Source organism: Eriocheir sinensis, chromosome 40, assembly GCF_024679095.1.
Source record: "Eriocheir sinensis breed Jianghai 21 chromosome 40, ASM2467909v1, whole genome shotgun sequence".
Lineage (NCBI taxonomy): Eukaryota > Metazoa > Arthropoda > Malacostraca > Decapoda > Varunidae > Eriocheir > Eriocheir sinensis.
This window is the reverse complement of record NC_066548.1, coordinates 10,772,341-10,794,386: the sequence shown is the minus strand read 5'-3', so window position 1 is coordinate 10,794,386 and position 22,046 is coordinate 10,772,341. Positions and strand designations below refer to the sequence as shown.

Here is a 22,046-nt window from a genome sequence, read left to right as displayed (position 1 = left end):
ATTATTTGATATTCTTTTCTACGTAGATGGTGTCAGTTACACTTTATCTGCTGATATTCATTTCTAGATGGTGTCAATTATTATGTTTTGGAACAGGCTTTGGTTGTTTTCTTCCCAAGTGTAATACAGCTTATTTGTTCTAGCACACGTGAGGAGGGTGTATTCTTGCATCCCCTGGTGTTTGCATGAATGTGCCACACTGAAGCTTCTTCATCCACCATCCAATTTGCTTATTTGTCAATTTTTATTCTTTTGTAACCAGTCTTCCATTCTATTTCTTTTATTAAGTAGCTCCAGTCAATGGTAAGCTTTGAAACATAGAACTATACTCACTTTATTTTTATCCCATAATGGGCAAAAAGGTTCCATACCCTCGGCCACTCATGGGGTTTGAAAGTCTCAACTATTTAGAATTTCACTTTATTGATTTTCTTTTCTAGAAGTTACAGGGTTATAAATCATACTCCCACTGATCACAACAGCAGACAGTGTTGAATATAAATTTGGTTATGAAAACTAATCCTCCATTCATTCTGCATATGCCCACAGAGCTCTTTCTTTCCACCATGCTGACCAACTGAGCACTATGATGATGGCATCTTCCTGTGACTCTTTTAGCTTCTCTACTGATTATTGTAGAGCTCGAAGATAACCTTGTACTGGAGGCAGAAAGTCATAGTCCCAAGAAATGACATGACACGGAGATAATTTTGGATGCTTGCTCTGCCATCATTGCTTCTTGTTTGTACCACGGAGCACAGCGCGATTCACACCTCTGACTTGAGAATTCCAGAAAAGAAATTGTAACGCATGTAACCTTTGGAGATAGATCACGCTGCTTTGTGACATAATTTTTGTAAATAAGGCAGAGATGGCGTCCAGAATTTCAGTGAGGCTTGTGTGTGTCTTCTGAGAATAGTATTTACTTGAGCTATAACTGCAGTTGCTTCCAGTACAGGGTCATTCATTCTCGTAGTGTCCAGCTGATTGAACATTCAAGTAGCGGGGAAAGAGCTCTGTGGGGAACTATAGGTAGTTTGCTCATGATGTCACAGCAGGGGTTGGACATCACTGTGACATTGGTGGACATAAGCTTGCATCCTCATCTAACTATTATGGCTTTGTACAGCATGTCACACTAACTCAAAGGACTCAAGAATGTTTATGAGCTGCTGTGAGCACAAATGACAAAAAGGTCAAATTAGACTCTAGGCAATATAGCAGCTTTATAAACAATGAAGATTGTAGAGTTGTGTTGCACCAGGATGATTTCTGACTTAAAGACGAGAATATTTAGTGGTATAGATTTCCATCTGAAATGCAAGGAGCAGATGATGAAAGACAAAGTAATACAACAGAAGAGAAGATGGATTGCAGCAATCAAGAGAGTTGTGGCAGGAACATCACATCCCAGAGGAGCCTGGAACCTTCTTATGGCAAACTGCAGTGCACACCTCAGACTATCAGGTAATATTTGTGTGTGTTATACACAGGATGGGTTGGTTATTTGCCAAACCAACTTCTAACCTAATGAAAGTAAATTCAGGTAAATATATAATGTTGTACAGGTATTTACACTTGTGTACATTTATGACATTATTTATCTGATTCTTCTTTCACTGTGTTAGGTTAATTATTTTCGTTTGACAAATTATGAACCAATTCTATGTAAAACAACACACAAATATTACCCGATAGCCTATGAGGTGTGCTCTGCAGAATCTGTCATAAGGAGGTTCCCAGCTCCTCTCTGGTGTGATGTTCAACTTGTTTGACTGTTGTGAGCCATCCTGCTCCTCTGTTGTACTGTCTTTCATCATTTGCTCTTTCCATCAGTCACATGATTTAGATGAAAAACTATACAGTGAATAGTTGTCTCATCCTTACAACACAACACTTTATCATCTTCACTGTTTACATAACTATACCGCACCTAGTCTAATTTGCACTTTTTGTTCTGTACACACACACACAGTAGTGACTTGCAGAGATTCCTTGAACCTTGAAGGTAATGATGTAAAATGCTACAATAGTGAAGAGGATGCAGGCTTCCATCCACCAATACAGCAAAGGTATAATAGCCTACATATATTTTCTGATATTTCACATATATGCTGAAAGTTTCATGTTACCAAGCAAGTGATAACCTGGCACACCGGGAATATCTACGCAAAGTATATATTGATTTGAAAGTTGATTCCAGTAAATATATGGAAGCTGCTCATTGGCTGGGTGTTTGATGTCTTGGTCATCTAACAACACAATTATGTAGGGACAAAAAATTTCATATCTGTTTACTTGCCTTATCTGTTGAACAAAATAGGGAAATCTTGTTGGCATCATCAGATTAATCAGTGATTGAACAACTACAACACTATTTTCAAAACTCAGTAGTGTAAAAAAATAATTATGGTGAGTATTATCAGAGAACAATCATTCCTAGTCTCCTCATATATCGTACTTTATCTAAAATATGAAAGTACTATCGTATGCAGGAGGATTTAATGTACAAGAAAATGCTATTTCCTAAAACCGATTCCATAATTAGTGCAAATATTGACTAAGTAAAACTTGGTTTCAAAGTACAGTAAACCCTCAGTTCTCCGACTTCGCCCGTATCCGGGAGTTTTCAAAATGGGATTTTTTTTCTAAAAATTTTTTTAAAAAATTGTCGCGCGCCACCAAAAGTCGTTCAGATATCCCGCACGATGCCTCTAAGCTTTGCCCGGGCGGCATACCGCACCACCAAGGTAAAGAGATTCTCTTTACCTTGCGCACAACAAGCGCCCCGCTCGCCATTGTTTATGTTCACCATGGCCCAGCTAATTGCTTTTGCGTGTGTGCCCTACCTTCTCCAGGCATTGCTTTGCCTGTGTGTGGTGTTTGGGGCGCTTACCGTGGCGCCGATATATCTATATCTATATCTATATCTATATCTATATATATATATATATATATATATATATATATATATATATATATATATATATATATATATATATATATATATATATATATATATATGCTGGCGGGAAGGCTGTCGTGGGCGTGATCTTAAGTAGCTTCGTTTGTGCTGATGATACATTAAATGCGGTAGGCAAAATTTGGGTTTTCGGGTCCGTAGACTTAACCTACACCATATCTGGGTGCCCCCGTGGCTCTATCAACCCGGATACCAGAGGGTTTACTGTATTACTCTCTGATTTCTGTTCACCATGATAAGTTTTCAACCCTATCTAGTTTTGAATGTAGTGTTATACTTTTACAGTAGCTCTTTAGCTCAGTGATGTTAGCAAAGTTTACCTAGCATGTGTAACTTGGGGTATTGAGTTTGCCTGCTATGTATACACTAAACCATATAAGAAAGCCATATTACCAGCTTCCTCTGCTGTGGCAATGGCTGGTGCTGCTGCTCATCACTGCTTCATTCAGGGTACTTTTGATGCCTCCAATTAAAACTGACATTTCAGACCATTAAAAACGCTAAAAATATGTTAGGCGACTTGCCCTCTTATATATATACTGGTCTTATATATATACTGATAAATATTATGACTTAAAAGTACTTAAAAATGTAGTAAAAATGCCTAATCTAAGTAATGTACAGAAGTTTCTTTAAAACCTACATGCTTAAAACTAATTTCCTTTTCTTGAAGGGGTTGCACAGCCCCTGTGTGGCTGTAACAACTATCACAGTGTTTCCTGTGGTCATGTGTGATGAATACTTGTCACCACTGATTTTCCTCATAAAAAGCATAATGTTCAAGATGACCTGGAGTCTAACTAACTTCATTCAGCAAAGTACCTGTCGGGAAAAAAGCAGAGTTTAGATACAAAAGCAAAGTGCAGTGATTACTAAAGAGTAAAATAAGTTTACAATTCAGTACTTCTATGAACCTGCAGTGATGACTTGAACTTAAAACTTTTTTTTGTCACCTTGCATGAATGGGTGTCATAACGTAAAACCAGTCCTCTCCAACTTTCAGCTTTACAGTAAGGAAATAATTTCTCTCAACTTCATTTCAGAAGTCCTCCACCTATCAGGCTTATGGAGTGATAGTGACAAAGAATCCTTCTTTGAAATCTTCAAACGCACGTCAGAACTCATCACCGACTGAAGCAAATATAATCCAAGTATGAAAACCATCTTTGTGTGCTAATATAATCCAAGTATGAAAACTTTCATTGTGTGCTATAAAGATATGAGCTTAGAGAAAATGGGAACTAAGTTTCCATGTCCACTATGCCTTGAAATTTTTTTTAGTTTTCTTTGTGAGAAGAATTACTTTTCAATATCCACTAATAAAGTTTCTTAATTTGGAAACATGTATGCACTTATTATGCATACATTTTTTCTTTGCAGTTTTATTATAAGAGTTCTATCTTTGCAATATAAAGTTCCCTAATAAAACTAAGTAAAGAGTGTACTTAAACCTTCACACCACAGTGCTCTTACAATTTGTTTGTAATTGGTGCTCAAAAAAGCTTGCAAGGGCAAATTAGCTAAATGTTAAGTCAATAACATATCATGTATATCAGTGTATAAGGCAACCCTTGAACCTAAGAATTACAAGCCACAGCCTCTGTGCCTGCTAGTGCCATTGGTGAATAGGTATTTATAGTTTTTAAACATATCAAACAAACAACAGTGGTCAACATTTCTTTCTGAAATCTGAGCTTTGATTCATGTTATTGAGGTGGCCTTTAACTGCCTTACCTGCTATGGCAGCCGTGAGGAAACAGGCACAGCTGCCAGCAATCATGGCCCTCAGCACCACCTTTGCCAGGTCTCCCCTGCGGCTGGGAGCCATGGCGCCGAACCCTCCGAGGTTGATGCCAATGGAGCTGATGTTGCTGAATCCACACAATGCATAGGTTGCAATCACTTCTGCTCTTTGCTGTAATCATAAAGGTGGCATAAGATGTGATGTGTCTTATCATTAACTATGCATTTGAAGGAATGTTTTAAATACTTGAAAAAATCTTATAATGAATTTAGATGCATCACAGGGATACAATTATTTCATAAATTCACAATACTACCAGAAAACTGTGCAGTCATGTTGTAACTATATCATGTACAACAGCTTTTTTTTTATCAATATTTAGCAGTTAAATGGGCTGTTCCTATAGTGCACTTTATGGCACTTGAATAGGCTGTGAGAGAATCAAATTTGATATAATACACCCACTGCTGCTTTCTTTTGCACGAGAAAAAAAAAACTTAATCCCTACAGGCTTTGGGACAAAAATAAAATGATAGTTTAATCTGTACTGTAAATTACACATGTCTTGCCAAATTCAATCCTTATTCTGTAACAATATCAATATACCTTGAGGTGTATTATGAAATAGAATGAAGGCAGAATGCATGAAGCTTTGAGAATGCCATGCATGGCTGGGTGGCTTGGGAAATGAAACATGACAAAGATGATTGTAAAGTTTTGTGAATGGGATTGTTAGGGAATAGCAATGATCAATACTGGTCACAGTTCCATGAACATGGTGCTACTGCAAGTGGCCTGGGTTATTACAGGGCATAAAATTAAGAAATTTGTTTAAAAAAGGTTAAGTGAAAACTGGTGGCATAAGAAAGTTGTCTTAATGTATTATCTAAAGAAGTAAAAAGAGTAGGACTGACTATGGGTGGATTGCATTATACCAACACAAAATAGTCATCAGCTCCAGCTCGTGTCTGAGCATCGGTTTCGTCAACAGTTATCTGGTTTCCTCGGCTGATGTTTGTGTCAGACACGACTTAGGAGCCCTAGTCGGTGATGGAAGAGTCGTGAGCAGAAGCTGCATGGGAGAGCAGGAGGAGGACGAGGTTGTTCCAGTCTCTCCTTTCTTCATTTATCCTCCTCATGCTGTCTCATGCTCTCCTCGAAGGCTGTGGTGCCGTCACGGACAGGTGTCCTCCAGGCTTCTTTGTCCCTGGCAGTTTGCTCCCACGAGGAAAGTTCAATGTTGGTTTGGGCCAGGAGGCGCTTGAGCTGGTCTTTGTACTGGCGCTTTGGTCCTCCTCAGGGTCTTGTTGCGGTGACAAGTTCCCTGTAGAGCATGATCCTGGGGAGTCGGGAGGGGTCCATTCGTAGGACATGGCCAGTCCAGCGGAGGCTTTTAAGAACACTTACGCACAACTGCTGACACTCCTTTGTTTGGGTATGCGGGTCTGTCGCTTATAAGTGGATAGAATGCTTAATCAGCGGGGATGGAGTGGTGATTCGATCCGTGGCACTGGAGGTCAGTATCTTTTGCTAATATTTCTATGTTATGACAATGTTAAGCTATGTAGTGTTCACATACTATGTGTAAGAGTGTTAAGAATAGCTTAAGCTAAGAATGCAACAATATATGACATAGGATTTGGTGCAAAGAGCCAGGATATGTATTTTGCTGAGGTTTTCAATTTCTCTCCTCAGTTTCACATCTACACTTGGCATGTACGGCATACAAAATGGAGGACCCTTTGACCGAAGCCACATCATAGGAATAAAGGAAAACTATAACAACGAAGTTTCCATGTCCTACTGGCAGTCCATGCATGTCTGTGTGTCTGTGTAAACCAGCCCCCAAAAGGGTGACTGCTCCATGTTCGCTTCACCCACCAAATCTTAACATAGTCATTATCCATAATAAGCAAATTTACTCTGCCTTAAAGTACTCACCGACAACTCTCCAGCTTCCAGCATCCTTGCCAGCTCCTGATATGCCACAAATTCATTTATGATGGTCTTGAGTCCAATAAGTTTGCCCACCTTGTCACACTCGTACCACTCCACTCCCAACACCCACGCCAGTGGCATGAAGATCCAGCCAAACAAACTCTGTAAATTAATATGATTTTTGAAGGAATTTATATTTGCTACGAATCCTTGTGGTGAATGATTAGCTCTGATTCTATTTTGTTTGTATATTTTTGAACTGTAATCTATCAAACTCCTCTTTTACCCTTGCTTAAGGGAAGTGTCCGGTTTGAAGACCAAAAAATTATGAAAAATATTACTTTTTGTGAAAAAAAAAATGTGGTTGGGTTACACATTGGCTATCATTTCACAAAGATTTATGGTAAAACACACGATACTTTTGGTTTAAATCCCATTTAAAGGTCCGGTACTCAACCACGTGTGTTTGTATACATCGATAGCGTCGGGTTCTTTCCCCCAAAACTGTGGAAAGAACGGCAAAATCTTTATATTTTTTGGTGAACATGATATGGCAACACTAAAAGCTAGTGTGTGTGGGGAGCTGGGACTGTCAGCCGAGAAGCCCGAGATGCTAGTGCCTGCCAAGCTGTGAAGGAGAGTAGACGCTCGCCATTTGTCCTCGCGTAGACTCGAGACCGCTGCTTATTTTCCCGCTGTTTCCTGCTTTTTGCCTGCTCACAGCCATGGGACGGGTATCTAAGAGGAAGAAGCAGAGTAAGGATGCCTGGATGAAGAGCATCGATGTGAAACGGAGAAAAATACAGCATGCTGAACCTGACACCACCACCGCGGCAGATGAACCCGTGCTGCCCACGCACTCGCCACCACCACTCTCCGCCACACTCGTCACTCCCACGGCAAGCACATCATAGCCCAGCACATCCCACGCAAAGGAGAGTCAAGGAAAGGACACAGAAGATACCTCGTTACTCTCTGCTAGAGAAAATCTTCTAGACATGGAGACTAGAGATGAAGATGTGGAAAGTGACGACGAGATTGTCATGCTGACGAAAAGGAGGCTGAAAAGCCTACTTTCCTCTCGTTGTTCATGCCCAGATCCTGCCTATGATTATAGTTTCAAGCCTGATGCATACGAAAACACCATAGTCATGCACTGCACAAGCTGTAACTTCAAGAACACTTCGAAACCGGAAGCAGTGATAGCTGGGCGTCAGACATCCAAGATCTTGAGGACCAACATATCATTGACATACCTGTCTGTGATAGATGATGTTGGATTTGCAGGCTTGCATATAATCATAATAAAACATATCGTACCTGAAAACCTTCCTAGTATGTAATGACAGGTGTGAGATCAATGAATAAACTTTATCGGCCCGTATCTCAAAAAATAAGTTAATACCCTTCTAAAATCTATTTTGGGGCCAGTTTTAGCTTGATTTTAATGAAACAAAAACTAAACAGCAGAGGAATGTTTCTTAATCAAAAGTACGCTGCGTTTTTTTATATATAAGTGAGCCGTCATTTTATATTAATATTTTTTTGGCAAAAAAAGTAAAAAAAAAAAAAGAAAAACATGAAAAAATTCATGATACAAAAACAAAAGCAAAATTAAAAAATCTAAAAGTTTAGAAACACACTATATAATAAAGTGTCTTAGCCACAAAAAAATGAAGGCTGTGGGGCCAATAATAACGCCAGAATAGCACTCGTAAATTTCAGAAGGGGCTGTTGGGGGCTGGCGGGTCTGGAGACTAGAATGGGACTGAATGTCTAAAATTGATGTACAGGTTGTCAATACTTCACAGCATAAAAATCAGAGTGATTCATGCATAATTACCAGAGATATGGCAACCCCGTTCAAAACTGGACGCTCCCCTTAAGTATACATCTGGACAAACTTGTGGTGACAGAAGCTGTTTGCCAAGAGCAAACCCATCTCAGCACAAGCACCCAAAAGGTATTGTCCATTCTCATTTACTCCTTCAACAACTCATTTCTCAACCACAGCCTTAATCTCCATGCTTCCAATTCTCAAATTCATATCCCCATGCATAAATATTCTTTCATTCCCCAAGCTTCTAAAGCACTGGCCTAAATCCTCTCAAATTCTCTTCAATGTTTTCTTTCTTTCCCCTATTATTCACTGGGGCATACAGACACCAATGCATACTTTACGATACATATCTTCCCTGTCATCAACTTTACTCTTTTCACACCATGCAGGCCCATCCACTCCTGTCCATACTCTTGGGGAGACATAATGCAAACCCTTTCATCACCATTCCTTCTAACCTGTCTATCTATCTGTTTATATCACTGATACAATAACCATTATTGAAGTTAAAAACAACTTTCACTCAGAAAACAAAGTCACGAGCCTCTAGGGAGCAGGTGCCATCCTCAGCCCCTGCCAAGATACAGGTCCAGTTGAAAACATAGCTGCCAAACTCAATGAAGGCGTAGAAAGCAATAAGATTGGCTGCAATATTTGCAACTAGTGGGATGGCGTTAGTGACTCCCACCATGGCAGCGTGGAGCAGGTTGGCCTCATCCCTGCGGACAGACACAAGCGACATGGACTGATTTATGTCATGGGATGTCACTGATTTAATAGAAATAATATATATAGATGAAGAATACCATTAAAAAAACGTTCACAATAGTGCATGACCATGACAGCTACACGGCTTCAATTTTTTCCCATCCCCATGTTATGCTACATACTAGGTACTTTTTATGAGTCATGCAACCCTTTGAAAATTAATATTATGGGCCAATTATTCTTAATTTTGGGAGAGTGTCAAAAGTGTTTCGCATGACAAAATGCAGTGCCTGGTGACCCTATGCAGTCAGGTCTGGGATGAGGGCAAGAATGTGGTTTATGTAGAATCTTTTAATCCCTTCATATGAGACTTATATAGCAGATCTAATACAATAATTAACATTATTATTATTATTATTATTATTATTATTATTATTATTATTATTATTATTATTATTAAGAAAACTGATACAAAAGCCAAAGATCTACTAACCCTTTTACCATCTGTATATTCTTGACATCGGTCTGAGACTTCTTCGTCTCAGGGTAGAAGAGCTTGGAGAATGCCAGAGCTGCCGGGGCACTCATAACAGAGGCTGAGAGGAGGTGGGCAGGGTTCACACCAAATGATATGTATGCTGCCATGACAGAGCCGGCCACTGTGGCAAATCCCCCGGTGAGCACTGCATGGAGCTCCGACTTTGTCATGATGGGGATGTACGGCTTGATGAGCAGTGGTGCCTCGGTCTGGAAGGTTGACGTCAGTTATTTGGTGACATTGTGAATTGACTTGTGCTACATCACTGGTTCCCAAACTATCTTACATGACACCCTTTAGTGCTATTTAAAGACACGAGTGTAGCTCACTTTCTGTATATCTTACCTCTGTATATCAACTAGGTAAGTACAACCCCTCCCTGCCAACACCCACACATCCACACCCATACCCACACACCCACCTGGCCCAGAAAGATGTTGGCAGCAGCATTGATACTTTCACAAGCTGTGGTGCCGATTGTAACCTGCAGGAACCAGCCCAACTTGAGCACCACCCACTGCATCACCCCGTAGTAGTACAAGATCTGGATGCAGAAGCTGAAGAACAAGATAACTGGCAAAACCTGAAAGGGTGAGGAAAGATTAGTCATGTCATCAAAATATAAATGATCTATCAGAGCCTATGGTGGTGAGCTGGCAATAAATTACCTGAATATTAAAGATTTTGCACATTCATCTTAAGTCAATAGTTACAGATTGTATGACACCACACTGAAAACTTATCATCAGGGACCAGGTTCCTTGCATAGGCAGAAATATGCGAAAACCCTCAGTTAAAAAAAAGGAGAAAAGAATAATCTATGAAAGGGATAACACCAATTAAATGTCTCTACAACCTACAGTCTATATCTCAATACAGGCTGAGAGACTTCAAGAGTCATTAATGTCAATAATATTGCAATATAACTGAAATTCCCTACTAAATGGACTACTGGTAATGGTCATTTCAGACTCATCTTTTCTAGTGCTGCTTCAGATTTGTGATACTGTGGACACAATGCTAAACTTATGCTTAAACTCACTCTAATGTAACAAAAATTGCAACTTAACTTTGTACTGTTACAGAGCTTATAAGGTTTAAATGGAAGCACACAAAGAAAGTGAATGTGTCGGTATTTGCCCTACAGTTAATATATTACCAGTGAATAAGTAACTTTGCTCAAGGTCAAGGAAACAGAGATAAGCTGTGAGGTGTCTGCTGATTTATCAAGGGTGTCAAGTCTGCTTATCAGGGCTTATATTATGCAGTGTGTAGCCTGTCACTTGGTAATAATTTTCCTCTTGTTTTTCTTGCATCCTTGGGCTTCTTCATCTGACTTACTACTCTAGCTTAGGAAAGCAGTCCCTGTTGATAATGTTGGTTTAAACAACTTTTGCCATATTCTAAGAACTCACAGAAAATGCAAAAATTGCATCAGGAACGGCTAAATATCCAAATACAAAGGCTGATCCTGCATCTGTGAAGGCGAGGAAGGTGGCAACCTTGGCTGCCAAGCACTCAAACACGGAGCGACCAAAGGGCCACCGCAGGATCATCAGCCCAAGAATGAACTGCAGAGCCATGCCCCAGGCCACATGGCGCCACTTAATCTGTGGAATATAAATTTCTTCAACTTGAAATGTTAGAAAACCAGTGAAATGTAAGGAAAAGCCATCCTCTTACTGAAGGAAGGCTAAAAACAGTGTTCTGGGAAGAGACTAAAACTAATCCTGTTTTTTTTTTTTTTTTTTTTTTTTAAGGTTGTGAATAAATGGATATAAATGAATAAAAAATTAATTGAATAAAGCAGTAAATGCAAAAAAACAGAAGGTAAATTAAAGACATTTTCAAATAAGTAATGCAATAAAAAATGAATGACCAGAAACTGCCATGTGGCTTCATGATTCTGTGAAGGTGTCAATTCACCTCTTCAAGCGAGTCTCTAATGTCCACGTCTCATAGCCACAAAGTAAGATGGGCAGCAAAAGTGACGAAGGTCCAAATTTTTGTCCTTCTGTACATGTATCAACAATATCAGTGAATCCATATCACCGTGGGCAAAGGCAATCTGTCAAATGACTTGTTTATGTATCCTGCTATTTAAGTGTACTATGAAGGCATGTGAAGTTTTCAGATCTTGATGTTCCCACCCCAGGCATAAACAGACTTACTGTTTTCTGTTCTGAAGAATCCTCCAATCAGTAATGGTGAGGATGTGAACTGTCTCTTTAGCTAACCCTCCTGCATTGTTATATCATATACGACAAACCTTTTTGGGAGCTATGGAGAAGACGAAGCCAAACACCATTAGCACCACCACGCCGATGAGGGACTGGAGGCGGAGCCTGTCATCCTTGGAATCCACTGCAATGAAGACAACGGCCCCGATGACCAGGACCAGGAAGAACAACCACGGAGCCCACCTGTTGGGTTGAAGAATGCCCCAAAAATGTTAATTACGTACTTGAGATATGAAGGAGATAGGAATTCAAGGACCATTCCCCAGTCTATTTAGTTTCCTTTAATTTTCTTTACTGATTTCGGGGATTTCTTCTTTTTATATTGATCAATGTTTGTCATCCCTAAATCTGTCTTGTTATTATATTATGATTACAGCAAAGGTTGTACACTTTCCCCAGTCTATATATTTCCCTTGATTATTCTACTGATTTCCAGGATTTATTCTTTTCATGTTCAGCAATGTTTGTCTTCATTAAATTTATCTTGTTATGGTGTTATGATTACAGCTCCGGTAACTTACTTATATCTTAAAATCTTGTCCGTTAATCTGTTCACTGGCTTGACCAGTTTCTCATTCAGCACCTCTGCCCAAAACACCTTGACAACCTGGAAAATATATGGTACATTATTCTTCACATTGTCTGATCTTTCATTTCAACAGCATTTTTTTTACAGCAATGAAACAAGCTCAAGGGCAACAAAATCAGAGAACAAGAAAGCTCGCTAAGCACTGCTCCAGCAAGAAGAGTAGGCATCAGTACAAGTGTCCAGAAGAGGGGGCCAGTTTTGGTTGGAGAGGTGTCTTGATAATCCCCTCGTGAACGAGTTAAGTATGAGGAAATGGAAGTTGAAGGCAGGAGATTATGCAGCATGTCTATACATTCTCTAGTCCTTAATTGATTATAGATTTTATGACAAATATCTGGCCTCGGAATGAAAGATGAATTCCTTGAGTCAGTAAGAAACAAGTCAATCACTGAACAAACATTCTTCTAACTCGTGGAGGAAGATCTCACTGACCCTGCCATCTGCTAGCCCTTGATAATTTTGATCTAATAATGGAAAAAAACCTTTTGGTCACTTTCATTAGTTCCTACAGCTTACCATTAGAATGCCTCAGTCCTGTTTACATATGGATGGTGTGCAAGAGTCACTTAGATGAGAGGGATGATTCTACTCACCAGGAAGTAGAAGAGTCCCAGGAAGAGCAGACCTGTGATGATGATAACCAAGCCGTCGGCCTCACACCAGTAGTTGGTTTCCTGTCACAGCATTAAGAAAAGAAAGACAGCTACAAATACAGCAATGCAGCATAACACAATCAGCTGGATTCTGTAAATGGCAAAATTAGTGATGCAAATGACAACACCATGAATTCTGTCACGTTTTCAGTTTGCCAACACGATAAACTTGGTAATGATGTTTTTTTCCACCACCCAAGATAATGTAACATTGAAGCACAACTGCAAACACAACTTACTTCAGCTTTGGTCTGTATGATGAGAATTGCAATGACGTAGGCGACGTAGGCCGCAGCAACCAACATAGAGACAATGAACTTTCTCCAGGTGGACAAGAATTTCGCCTGGAAAGCAAAGAAAGCGGATTTTATTCCGGACCTTTTTCAGCAACTCTTGTATATGTACTCCATCTTTGTTAGTACATTCAGCAACACTACAGCATCAAGAAATAAGGATCAGTAGAAAATAACACCACATACAGCAACACTAAATTTAAATACACGTAACACTCAAGAACACCAAATACCGAGTTCTTGAAGTGGTGGGCGCCAGGCAACATAGTCAGAAAGTTCTCCTGCTCATCCTCATCATCGAAAGGATCAGGACTGGAGCTCACCAATGAACCCTGAAAGCAAGAAAACCAATCTGCTCAAACGTAAAAAAATTACCAAAATTCAGTGCATTCATTAGGTGCATATGCTCCATGCTAAATACTGGATATGCATCCCTGCAAAGTTACTGTAAATTACCATGATGGCCTAGATTTTGGACAGAGACAACCAAAGTATATAAACTGACAGTGACAGGTTCCTTAGTACTTTTAGAGTCCAGAGACCAGGAACAAAAATCCATCCATGATGATCACACCACAAAGCATACAAAGGAAAATATTTACACAGCCAGCTTGGCAGATCCTCTCAATTTTATATTTATTTCTATAAACCATTAAAAATACTTCATACAGCCAACAGCAACAAAATATATCTGTATCTATCCCTCTTTCTATATAGTAGCTATGTATGTGTATTGAACTTCATTGTTGTAGTAACTTCACTTTTTGATATTTAATTGTCAAAGGGGCAGGCTTGGAAAGATTACATATATATATATATATATATATATATATATCTATATATATATATATATATATATATATATATATATATATATATATATATATATATATATATATATATATATATATATATATATATATATATATATATATATATATATATATATATATATATATATATATATATATATATATATAATGACGTGACTGACTGATGGTGATCCCTAGAACTTACGACGTGATACTGCGATCCCTGTTGCCTTCTAAAATAGATTAACGCAAAGTACACACAGAATTAGTTCGAACACCATTTTTTTTTTTTTGACTGATCTAAGTACGAAGCTACACTTCCAAGGCAGCGAATGTGAGGCGATGTGTGTGAAAACAGCTGTTGGGGGTGATCAGTGTGTGTGTGTGAAATTGTGGAAATGGAAAGTATTGCAAGTGTTGATATAAGAAAGTACGGATATAAGAAAGTACAGATATAAGTGCGGCGAAGCGTTTGAGAATATGGTCCCTGCTGGTTCTTGAGAGCTGCCATGCGTAGATCTCGTGTAAATCACCCACCTGCTTGGTCACGGCGGGGATATCCAGCTCGTCGGGGTCAGCTGTGTAGGCCGGATTGGCGCTGCCGTTCTCCATCTCGTGCATTTCGCCGTCTGGATGTGGCGGATGCGAGATCTTGGCGTGAAGGTTCATGGCTCACAATGGCGTCCACGTGCTGCCCTGGTGATGAAGAAAACGAAGGGTCGTTACTGTATACTCGATAATGAATCATGTTTTCAAGTTATGTTTGTGCTGAGGAGCAGGGAAGCAGCTGTAACATGTAATGAAATGTAACCAGGTGGAGGCATTTATTTGGACGCTGGGCAGAGAGATATGGAGAGGAAAGTAAGGGATCGAGGGAGGTCAGTATATAGAGAAGGGAAGGGGGCAGGTTGAGAGGGAAGGGAAGGGGGCGAGTAGAGAGTAAGGGAGGGAGAGAGGGAGGTATAGAGAGAAGGGAAGGGGGGTAGAAAGAAAGGGGAGAGAAGGGGGCCAGTATGGAGACTGAGGGAGGGAGGGAGGTACGTCATTATAGAGAGAATGGAAAGGGGGCAGACAGAGAGGGAAGGGAAGGGGGCAGTAGAGAGACTAAGGAAGGGAGGGAGGTCAGTATAGAGAGAAGGGGAAGGGGGTGGGTAGAGAGGGGGAAGGGGCAGTAGAGAGACTAAGGAAGGGAGGGAGGTCAGTATAGAGAGAAGGGAAGGGGTGGATAGAGAGGGAGGAAAGGGGGCAGTAGAGACTAAGGAAGGGAGGAGGTCAGTACAGAGAGAAGTGGAAGGGGGTGGATAGAGAGGGGAGGGAAGGGGGCAGTAGAGAGACTAAGAAAGGGAGGGAGGTCAGTATAGAGAAAAGGGAAAGGGGGTGGATAGAGAGGGCAGGGAAGGGGGCAGTAGAGAGACTAAGGAAGGAGGGAGGTCAGTATAGAGAGAAGGGAAGGGGTGGGTAGAGAGGGGAGGAAGGGGCAGTAGAGACTAAGGAAGGGTGGGTGGTCTGTATAGAGAGAAGGGGATGGGGGTGGTTTGAGAGGGGAGGAAAGGGGGCCAGTAGTGAGACTAAGGAAGGGAGGGAGGTCAGTATAGAGAGAGGGAAGGGGTGGATAGAGAGGGGAGGAAGGGGCAGTAGAGAGACTAAGGAAGGGAGGTCAGTATAGAGAGAAGGGGAAGGGGGTGGATAGAGAGGGGAGGGAAGGGGGCAGTAGAGAGACTAAGGAAGGGAGGGAGGTCAGTACAGAGAGAAGGGGAAGGGGGTGGGTAGAGAGGGAGGAAAGGGGCAGTAGAGAGACTAAGGAAGGGAGGAGGTCAGTATAGAGAGAAGGGGAAGCGGGTGGATAGAGAGGGGAGGGAAGGGGGCAGTAGAGAGACTAAGGAAGGGAGGGAGGTCAGTATAGAGAGAAGGGGAAGGGGGTGGATAGAGAGGGGAGGGAAGGGGGCAGTAGAGAGACTAAGGAAAGGAGGGAGGTCAGTACAGAGAAGGGGAAGGGGTGGATAGAGAGGGAGGGAAGGGGCAGTAGAGAGACTAAGGAAGGAGGGAGGTCAGTATAGAGAAGGGGAAGGGGGTGGTAGAGAGGGGAGGAAAGGGGGCAGTAGAGAGACTAAGGAAGGGAGGAGGTCAGTATAGAGAGAAGGGAAGGGGTGGATAGAGAGGGAGGAAGGGGCAGTAGAGAGACTAAGGAAGGAGGAGGTCAGTACAGAGAAGGGGAAGGGGTGGATAGAGAGGGGAGAGGGGGCAGTAGAGACTAAGGAAGGGAGGAGGTCAGTATAGAGAGAAGGGAAGGGGTGGATAGAGAGGGAGGGAAGGGGCAGTAGAGAGACTAAGGAAGGAGGAGGTCAGTATAGAGAGAAGGGGAAGGGGGTGGTTAGAGCGGGGAGGAAAGGGGGGCAGTAGAGACTAAGGAAGGAGGGAGGTCAGTATAGAGAAGGGGAAGGGGTGGATAGAGAGGGAGGAAGGGGTCAGTAGAGACTAAGGAAGGAGGGAGGTCAGTATAGAGAGAAGGGGAAGGGGGTGGTAGAGAGGGGAGGAAAGGGGGCAGTAGAGACTAAGGAAGGGAGGAGGTCAGTATAGAGAGAAGGGAGGGGTGGATAGAGAGGGAGGAAGGGGCAGTAGAGACTAAGGAAGGAGGAGGTTAGAACAGAGGGAAGGGGAAGGGGGTGGGTAGAGAGGGGAGGGAAGGGGGCAGTAGAGAGACTAAGGAAGGGAGGGAGGTCAGGATACAGAGAATGGGAAGGGGGTTGGAAGATATGGGAGGGAAGGGGTCAGTAGAGAGACTAAGGAAGGGAGGGAGGTCAGTATAGAGAAGGGGAAGGGGGTGGGTAGAGAGGGGAGGAAATGGGGGCAGTAGAGAGACTAAGGAAGGGAGGGAGGTCAGTATAGAGAGAAGGGGAAGGGGTGGGTAGAGAGGGAGGAAGGGGCAGTAGAGAGACTAAGGAAGGAGGGAGGTCAGTATAGAGAAGGGAAGGGGTGGGTAGAGAGGGGAGGGATGGGGGCAGTAGAGAGACTAAGGAAGGGAGGGAGGTCAGTATAGAGAGAAGGGGAAGGGGGTGGATAGAGAGGGGAGGAAAGGGGGGCAGTAGAGAGACTAAGGAAGGGAGGGAGGTCAGTATAGAGAGAAGGGGAAGGGGGTGGATAGAGAAGGGAGGGAAGGGGTCAGTAGAGAGACTAAGGAAGGGAGGGAGGTCAGTATAGAGAGAAGGGGAAGGGGGTGGATAGAGAGGGGAGGGAAGGGGGCAGTAGAGAGACTAAGGAAGGGAGGGAGGTCAGTATAGAGAGAAGGGGAAGGGGGTGGATAGAGAGGGGAGGAAAGGGGCAGTAGAGACTAAGGAAGGGAGGAGATCAGTATAGAGAGAAGGGAAGAGGGAGGGAAGGGGGCAGTAGAGAGACTAAGGAAGGGAGGGAGGTCAGTATAGAGAGAAGGGGAAGGGGGTGGGTAGAGAGGGGAGGGAAGGGGGCAGTAGAGAGACTAAGGAAGGGAGGGAGGTCAGTATAGAGAGAAGGAGAAGGGGTAGATAAAGAGGGGAGGGAGGGGGGCCAGTAGAGAGACTAAGGAAGGGAGGTCAGTATAGAGAAAAGGGAAAGGGGGTGGATAGAGAGGGAAAGGGAGGGGGCAGTAGAGAGAGTAAGGAAGGGAGGGAGGCCAGTATAGAGAGAAGGGGAAAGGGGTGGATAGAGAGGGGAGGGAATACATAGACTATGGGAGGCCAAAGCAAGCTCGAGGTGCTCATATCATTGCTGAAGAAATGCTGAAATATGATCAAAATAATGGTGTTACATAAGACGAACAGGAAAAAATATAATACCGCTGCATAAAAGAGCACATCGGTAAAAATAAGGACTGACATTTTTGTTTACATTATTCGTGAGTCCAGGTCGCGTGAATAGCTAAGGCTCGTGAATTTACGCAGTTGGCCCAAGATTGTGACCTTCGGTGGCGCGGGCAGCGTGGTGAGTCATCGGCATTGGTGGACAGAAAAAACAAAGCACAAAGTTATCATGAAGCAGCAGATGTGCATTTTCATTCACCGTAACCTGACACTTACTGGGAACGGTATCTCAACGCTTATCGTTCGTACACGGAAAAATCATGATTATCACCTTAACTGTTGACTTCCACCTTTATCTTATCTTTTAATGAACCCGCGAGTCACGTGAAGGCGTCCTGCATGGCGTGTTTCCTTGACTCTCACGCCACGACGTTGTTCACTCGGCCATGTGTTTTGTTAGAATGGTTAAAGGGACATTTGATTATAAGAAAAAAGACATCTCCGTTTATTTACTAGTATTCAAGATGAGCATGGATCGCATCACTGGGCTTTCGGTAATCTTGTCTTCCTTGAAAAAAGTCGTTCCCATGATACTTACAACTATTTTCTCGGAATTTCAAACAACTTTCAATCGCATAAACGCGTTCTCCTCCAACCTTTCGAGTGGAAACTCTTGTTCTCTTATCTAAATGCCGAGGAAGCCGAGCGGCATTCTGTCAAAGTCACTTACGATCTCTAAATAATACGAGGCAGCCAGGGATGTGTGGATACGAGTTACCGCTGCATTCTTGATGGATCACTTCATTAAGAGATCCCCGGGAGAGATTTATCCACCTCTTCATTCAGTGCCAGGGGTTGAGAGGGCCGCGGGACAGCTGCCTTATCAGTTTGCCGACGCTGCACTCTTTGTTTGTTTATATTACTTCATCTAGTCTGCCAATAAATCCTTAAAAGCCATGACAAGTTGGTGTGTGTGTGTGTGTGTGTGTGTGTGTGTGTGTTTCAGAATCAAGTATCACATGTGGGATCCACGAAGGATTAAAATTCGTGTTAGTACCATGCCAGCATCTCATTAGTCATTACCTACCTTATGAAACATCAGTAGCTCTTCATATATCTTTTCTTCAAACCTTCAACAGTCATGGAAACGCTTTCAAAATCCAATTCAAGGACTTTTTCTTTTACTCTTGCAAATAGGGGATAATGTTTATGAAAGCGCGTCGCCTCTTCTGGTGCTGGCCGCGGCGATGGTGGTGCCGCCGACGCCGCAAAATAGCTCGCAGAGGGTTTTGTTAGGTTTGGTAAGGTAAGGTAAGCTAAGGTTAGGTTAGGTTATATTCATGCTCCATGATAAAATTCGCAGTATTTACATAAAAATAACAGGCGACGGCCGCGGCGGCGGTGCAGTCGGTGTTGCGAGAAATACCTCCTCGCAGAAATAAGTCGCATATACATGCGTGTGTGAGGGGGGGTCCAGGGGGGGGGCGCAGCCCCCCCTCCTATTTTGCGGTTGCGGCGGCGGTACCGTCGCCGCGGCCGCCACCAGAGGAGGCGACGCGCTTTCGTAAACATTATCTCCTATTTTCATGAGTAAGAAAAAAGTCCTTGAATTGGATTTTGAAAGAGTTTCCATGACTGTTGAAGGTTTTTAGAAAAAGATATATGAAGAGATAGTGATGTTTCATAAAGTAGATAATGAGATACTGGCACGGCACTAAAACGAATTTTTACCCAAACAAGTCTAAAACATCACAGCAGTACGACACGAAGTAAATTTCAATAAATAAATGCTCCTTAAGGGCTATTACACGTCGTTTTAGTATAATCTAGTGCACACAGACAACAAAACTTCGGCAACAATTGTTTGTGAAGCGTAATCAAGAGCTGCTGTGGAGTGGTTAAGAGGAATCAAACTCGGCCACAATTTACAACTAGCCGATTTTCAAATATCTTCGCTTCGTTTACAAGTCTCTTTGATGGGATAAAAACTATCTAGAGCCGTAAGTCGCCGCTACCGCATACAAAGGCTGGCGATTAGGTAGAGTCCTCGCATGCGCGGCGGATGGAGGTGATAGTTATTCAAAGCCAAGACTAATCGTTGGGTGGGAGATATCAACCAGTAATGAATTCCGTGGCCAAAAGCAGGTTTTTGATATATGCTTTTATGTGTTTTAGGGCGATATTCACCATGGAAACTTTAGGAATTACTTTATTTACCGGGACAATCGAGGCGTAAGGTTGAAATATATCTTCACCAACAGGGACAAGAGCGTGTGGTGTGTGGGCAGCCGTTTCCTCGGCTTCCGGGTAAAAGTCAAATGTGTTGGCTTACAGCGTCGGAATTTCCGGCGCACCGACGTCATCCGCTGGATGAAACAACATACACACACATTTGAAAGTGCGGCCCATAGCACCTAAGAGCACTTCATACTACAAACTTCATTCAATATCCCAGCAAATCCTTTTCCCTGCATGGCACTCCTATCCCAGACGTGGCGTAGCACCGCAAGCATTAACAAGTCACATATAGACACACTCAATCAAATACCGCTTCTCTTTATAGGCACTCACTGGACATAAATGAAACAGCTGCGTTTCTCTCTCGGCGACGCCCTCCTCCGAACACAACCTCCTGCCGAATGCTGCCACAATCTACCTTATCCTTGCACCGGGGTGCCACCTGCGTGCCTAAGTGCTTACGTCGGACATGACGCATTGCTCCGGTGTGGGACAATAAACAGGAATCAAAACCAGGATTTGAGTGCTTCTTACGGTATCAAGAGTATACCGGCGGGTGGTAATGCAATAATCACAACCTAGCTAAACCACGGCAGACTTACGGTATGTGATGCTTTTATCAGTGACGAATCTTTGTGAGCATACCCGTTGCTTTCCTCCTTTCCGGGCTGGATATCACGAACTTGGTTGAGTAACAGAATTCCCTAAGCTATCGCATGGCGGCAGCTTGAGGGATTCGAACCCATTACTTAGTTTGTTCGCCATTCCCTTCACGCTCGACCTACTTTGCCAGAAATCGTTATTCATTAGGGCTTTCGTTCCTTTGATTGATTGCTTGATTACGTGCCGATGTACAGGTGGTTTTGCAGATAAGATTAGAAGAGTATAACATGGGTAGAAAAATAACTAGGTTAAGATTCGTTTTAGGTCCGTGCCAGTATCTCATTACCTACCTTATGAAACATATGTATCTCTTCATATATCTTTTCTATAAACCTTCAACAGTCATGGAAACGCTTTGAAAATCCAATTCAAGGACTTTTTTTTACTCTTGAAAATAGGGGATAATGTTTACGAAAGCGTGTCGCCTCCTCTGGCGGCGGTGCAGCCGGTGTTGCGAGAAATACCTCCTCGCTGAAATAAGTCACATATACATGTGGGGGGGGGGTCCAGGGGGGGCTACGTTAGAAGGGGGGGGTCGAGGGGGGCGCAGCCCCCCCGTTAGTAGGTCGTAAAGTTCGGTTGGAGTAGTTTAAATATGCTCCCCGACCCTAAACCCTCTGCGAGCTATTTTACGGCTGCGGCGGCTGCAGCGTCGTCGCGGCCGTCGCCAGAGGAGGCGACGCGCTTCCGTAAACATTATCCCCTATTTTCAAGAGTAAAAAAAAAGTCCTTGAATTGGATTTTCAAAGCGTTTCCATGACTGTTGAAGGTTTGTAGAAAAGATATATGAAGAGATACTGATGTTTCATAAAGTAGATTATGAGATACTGGCACGGACCTAATACGAATCTTTACCAATAACTACATACCTCAGTAGTGGCCGGAATTGCACCAGATAGATATGTGATCACAATATTGTTCGGCTTCCCCTGCACCGCCGCTACCCGTGTTCTCGCCCCGCCCTGCAAAATCACTCTGGTACTCCTTGTTGGATACGGTTGAGTCTCCGTCTCGAGCAACTCTCCCGGGCTGCT

The 22,046-nt window shown here is 42.6% G+C and overlaps 1 protein-coding gene and 1 pseudogene across 2 annotated transcripts; one reads left to right on the top strand and one right to left on the bottom strand.

Moving 5' to 3' along the window:
* Nucleotides 1–4,710, top strand: part of LOC127009353 (serine beta-lactamase-like protein LACTB, mitochondrial) — a 17,641-nt pseudogene extending 12,931 nt beyond the window's left edge.
* On the bottom strand, nt 405–22,046 carry LOC127009352 (solute carrier family 28 member 3-like). 2 transcript variants are annotated; one of them, XM_050882323.1, is made up of 14 exons: nt 21,882–22,046; nt 14,876–15,034; nt 13,760–13,858; nt 13,473–13,577; nt 13,174–13,254; nt 12,513–12,598; nt 12,021–12,174; nt 11,167–11,361; nt 10,173–10,334; nt 9,707–9,960; nt 9,050–9,224; nt 6,669–6,827; nt 4,718–4,898; nt 405–3,805 (listed from the first exon to the last, which is right to left on the bottom strand). In XM_050882323.1, the coding sequence occupies exons 2-14, from the start codon at nt 15,005–15,007 to the stop codon at nt 3,780–3,782; spliced, it is 1,809 nt and encodes a 602-aa protein (XP_050738280.1). In that variant the 5' UTR covers nt 15,008–15,034; nt 21,882–22,046; the 3' UTR covers nt 405–3,779. The 2 variants fall into 2 exon arrangements, with proteins under 2 accessions (XP_050738280.1, XP_050738279.1); XM_050882322.1 differs by lacking the exon at nt 21,882–22,046 and adding an exon at nt 20,683–20,837.

What these genes read in the sequence shown, in the direction of transcription:
- LOC127009352 (XM_050882323.1), bottom strand. Translation starts at nt 15,007, where the DNA reads ATGAACCTTCACGCCAAGATCTCGCATCCGCCACATCCAGACGGCGAA. An exon ending in TCTCCATAGCTCCCAAAAAG is followed by an intron (nt 11,362 to 12,020) that starts GTTTGTCGTATA and finishes TATATTCCACAG; the next exon opens with ATTAAGTGGCGCCATGTGGC. An exon ending in TGGAAGCTGGAGAGTTGTCG is followed by an intron (nt 4,899 to 6,668) that starts GTGAGTACTTTA and finishes TTATGATTACAG; the next exon opens with CAAAGAGCAGAAGTGATTGC.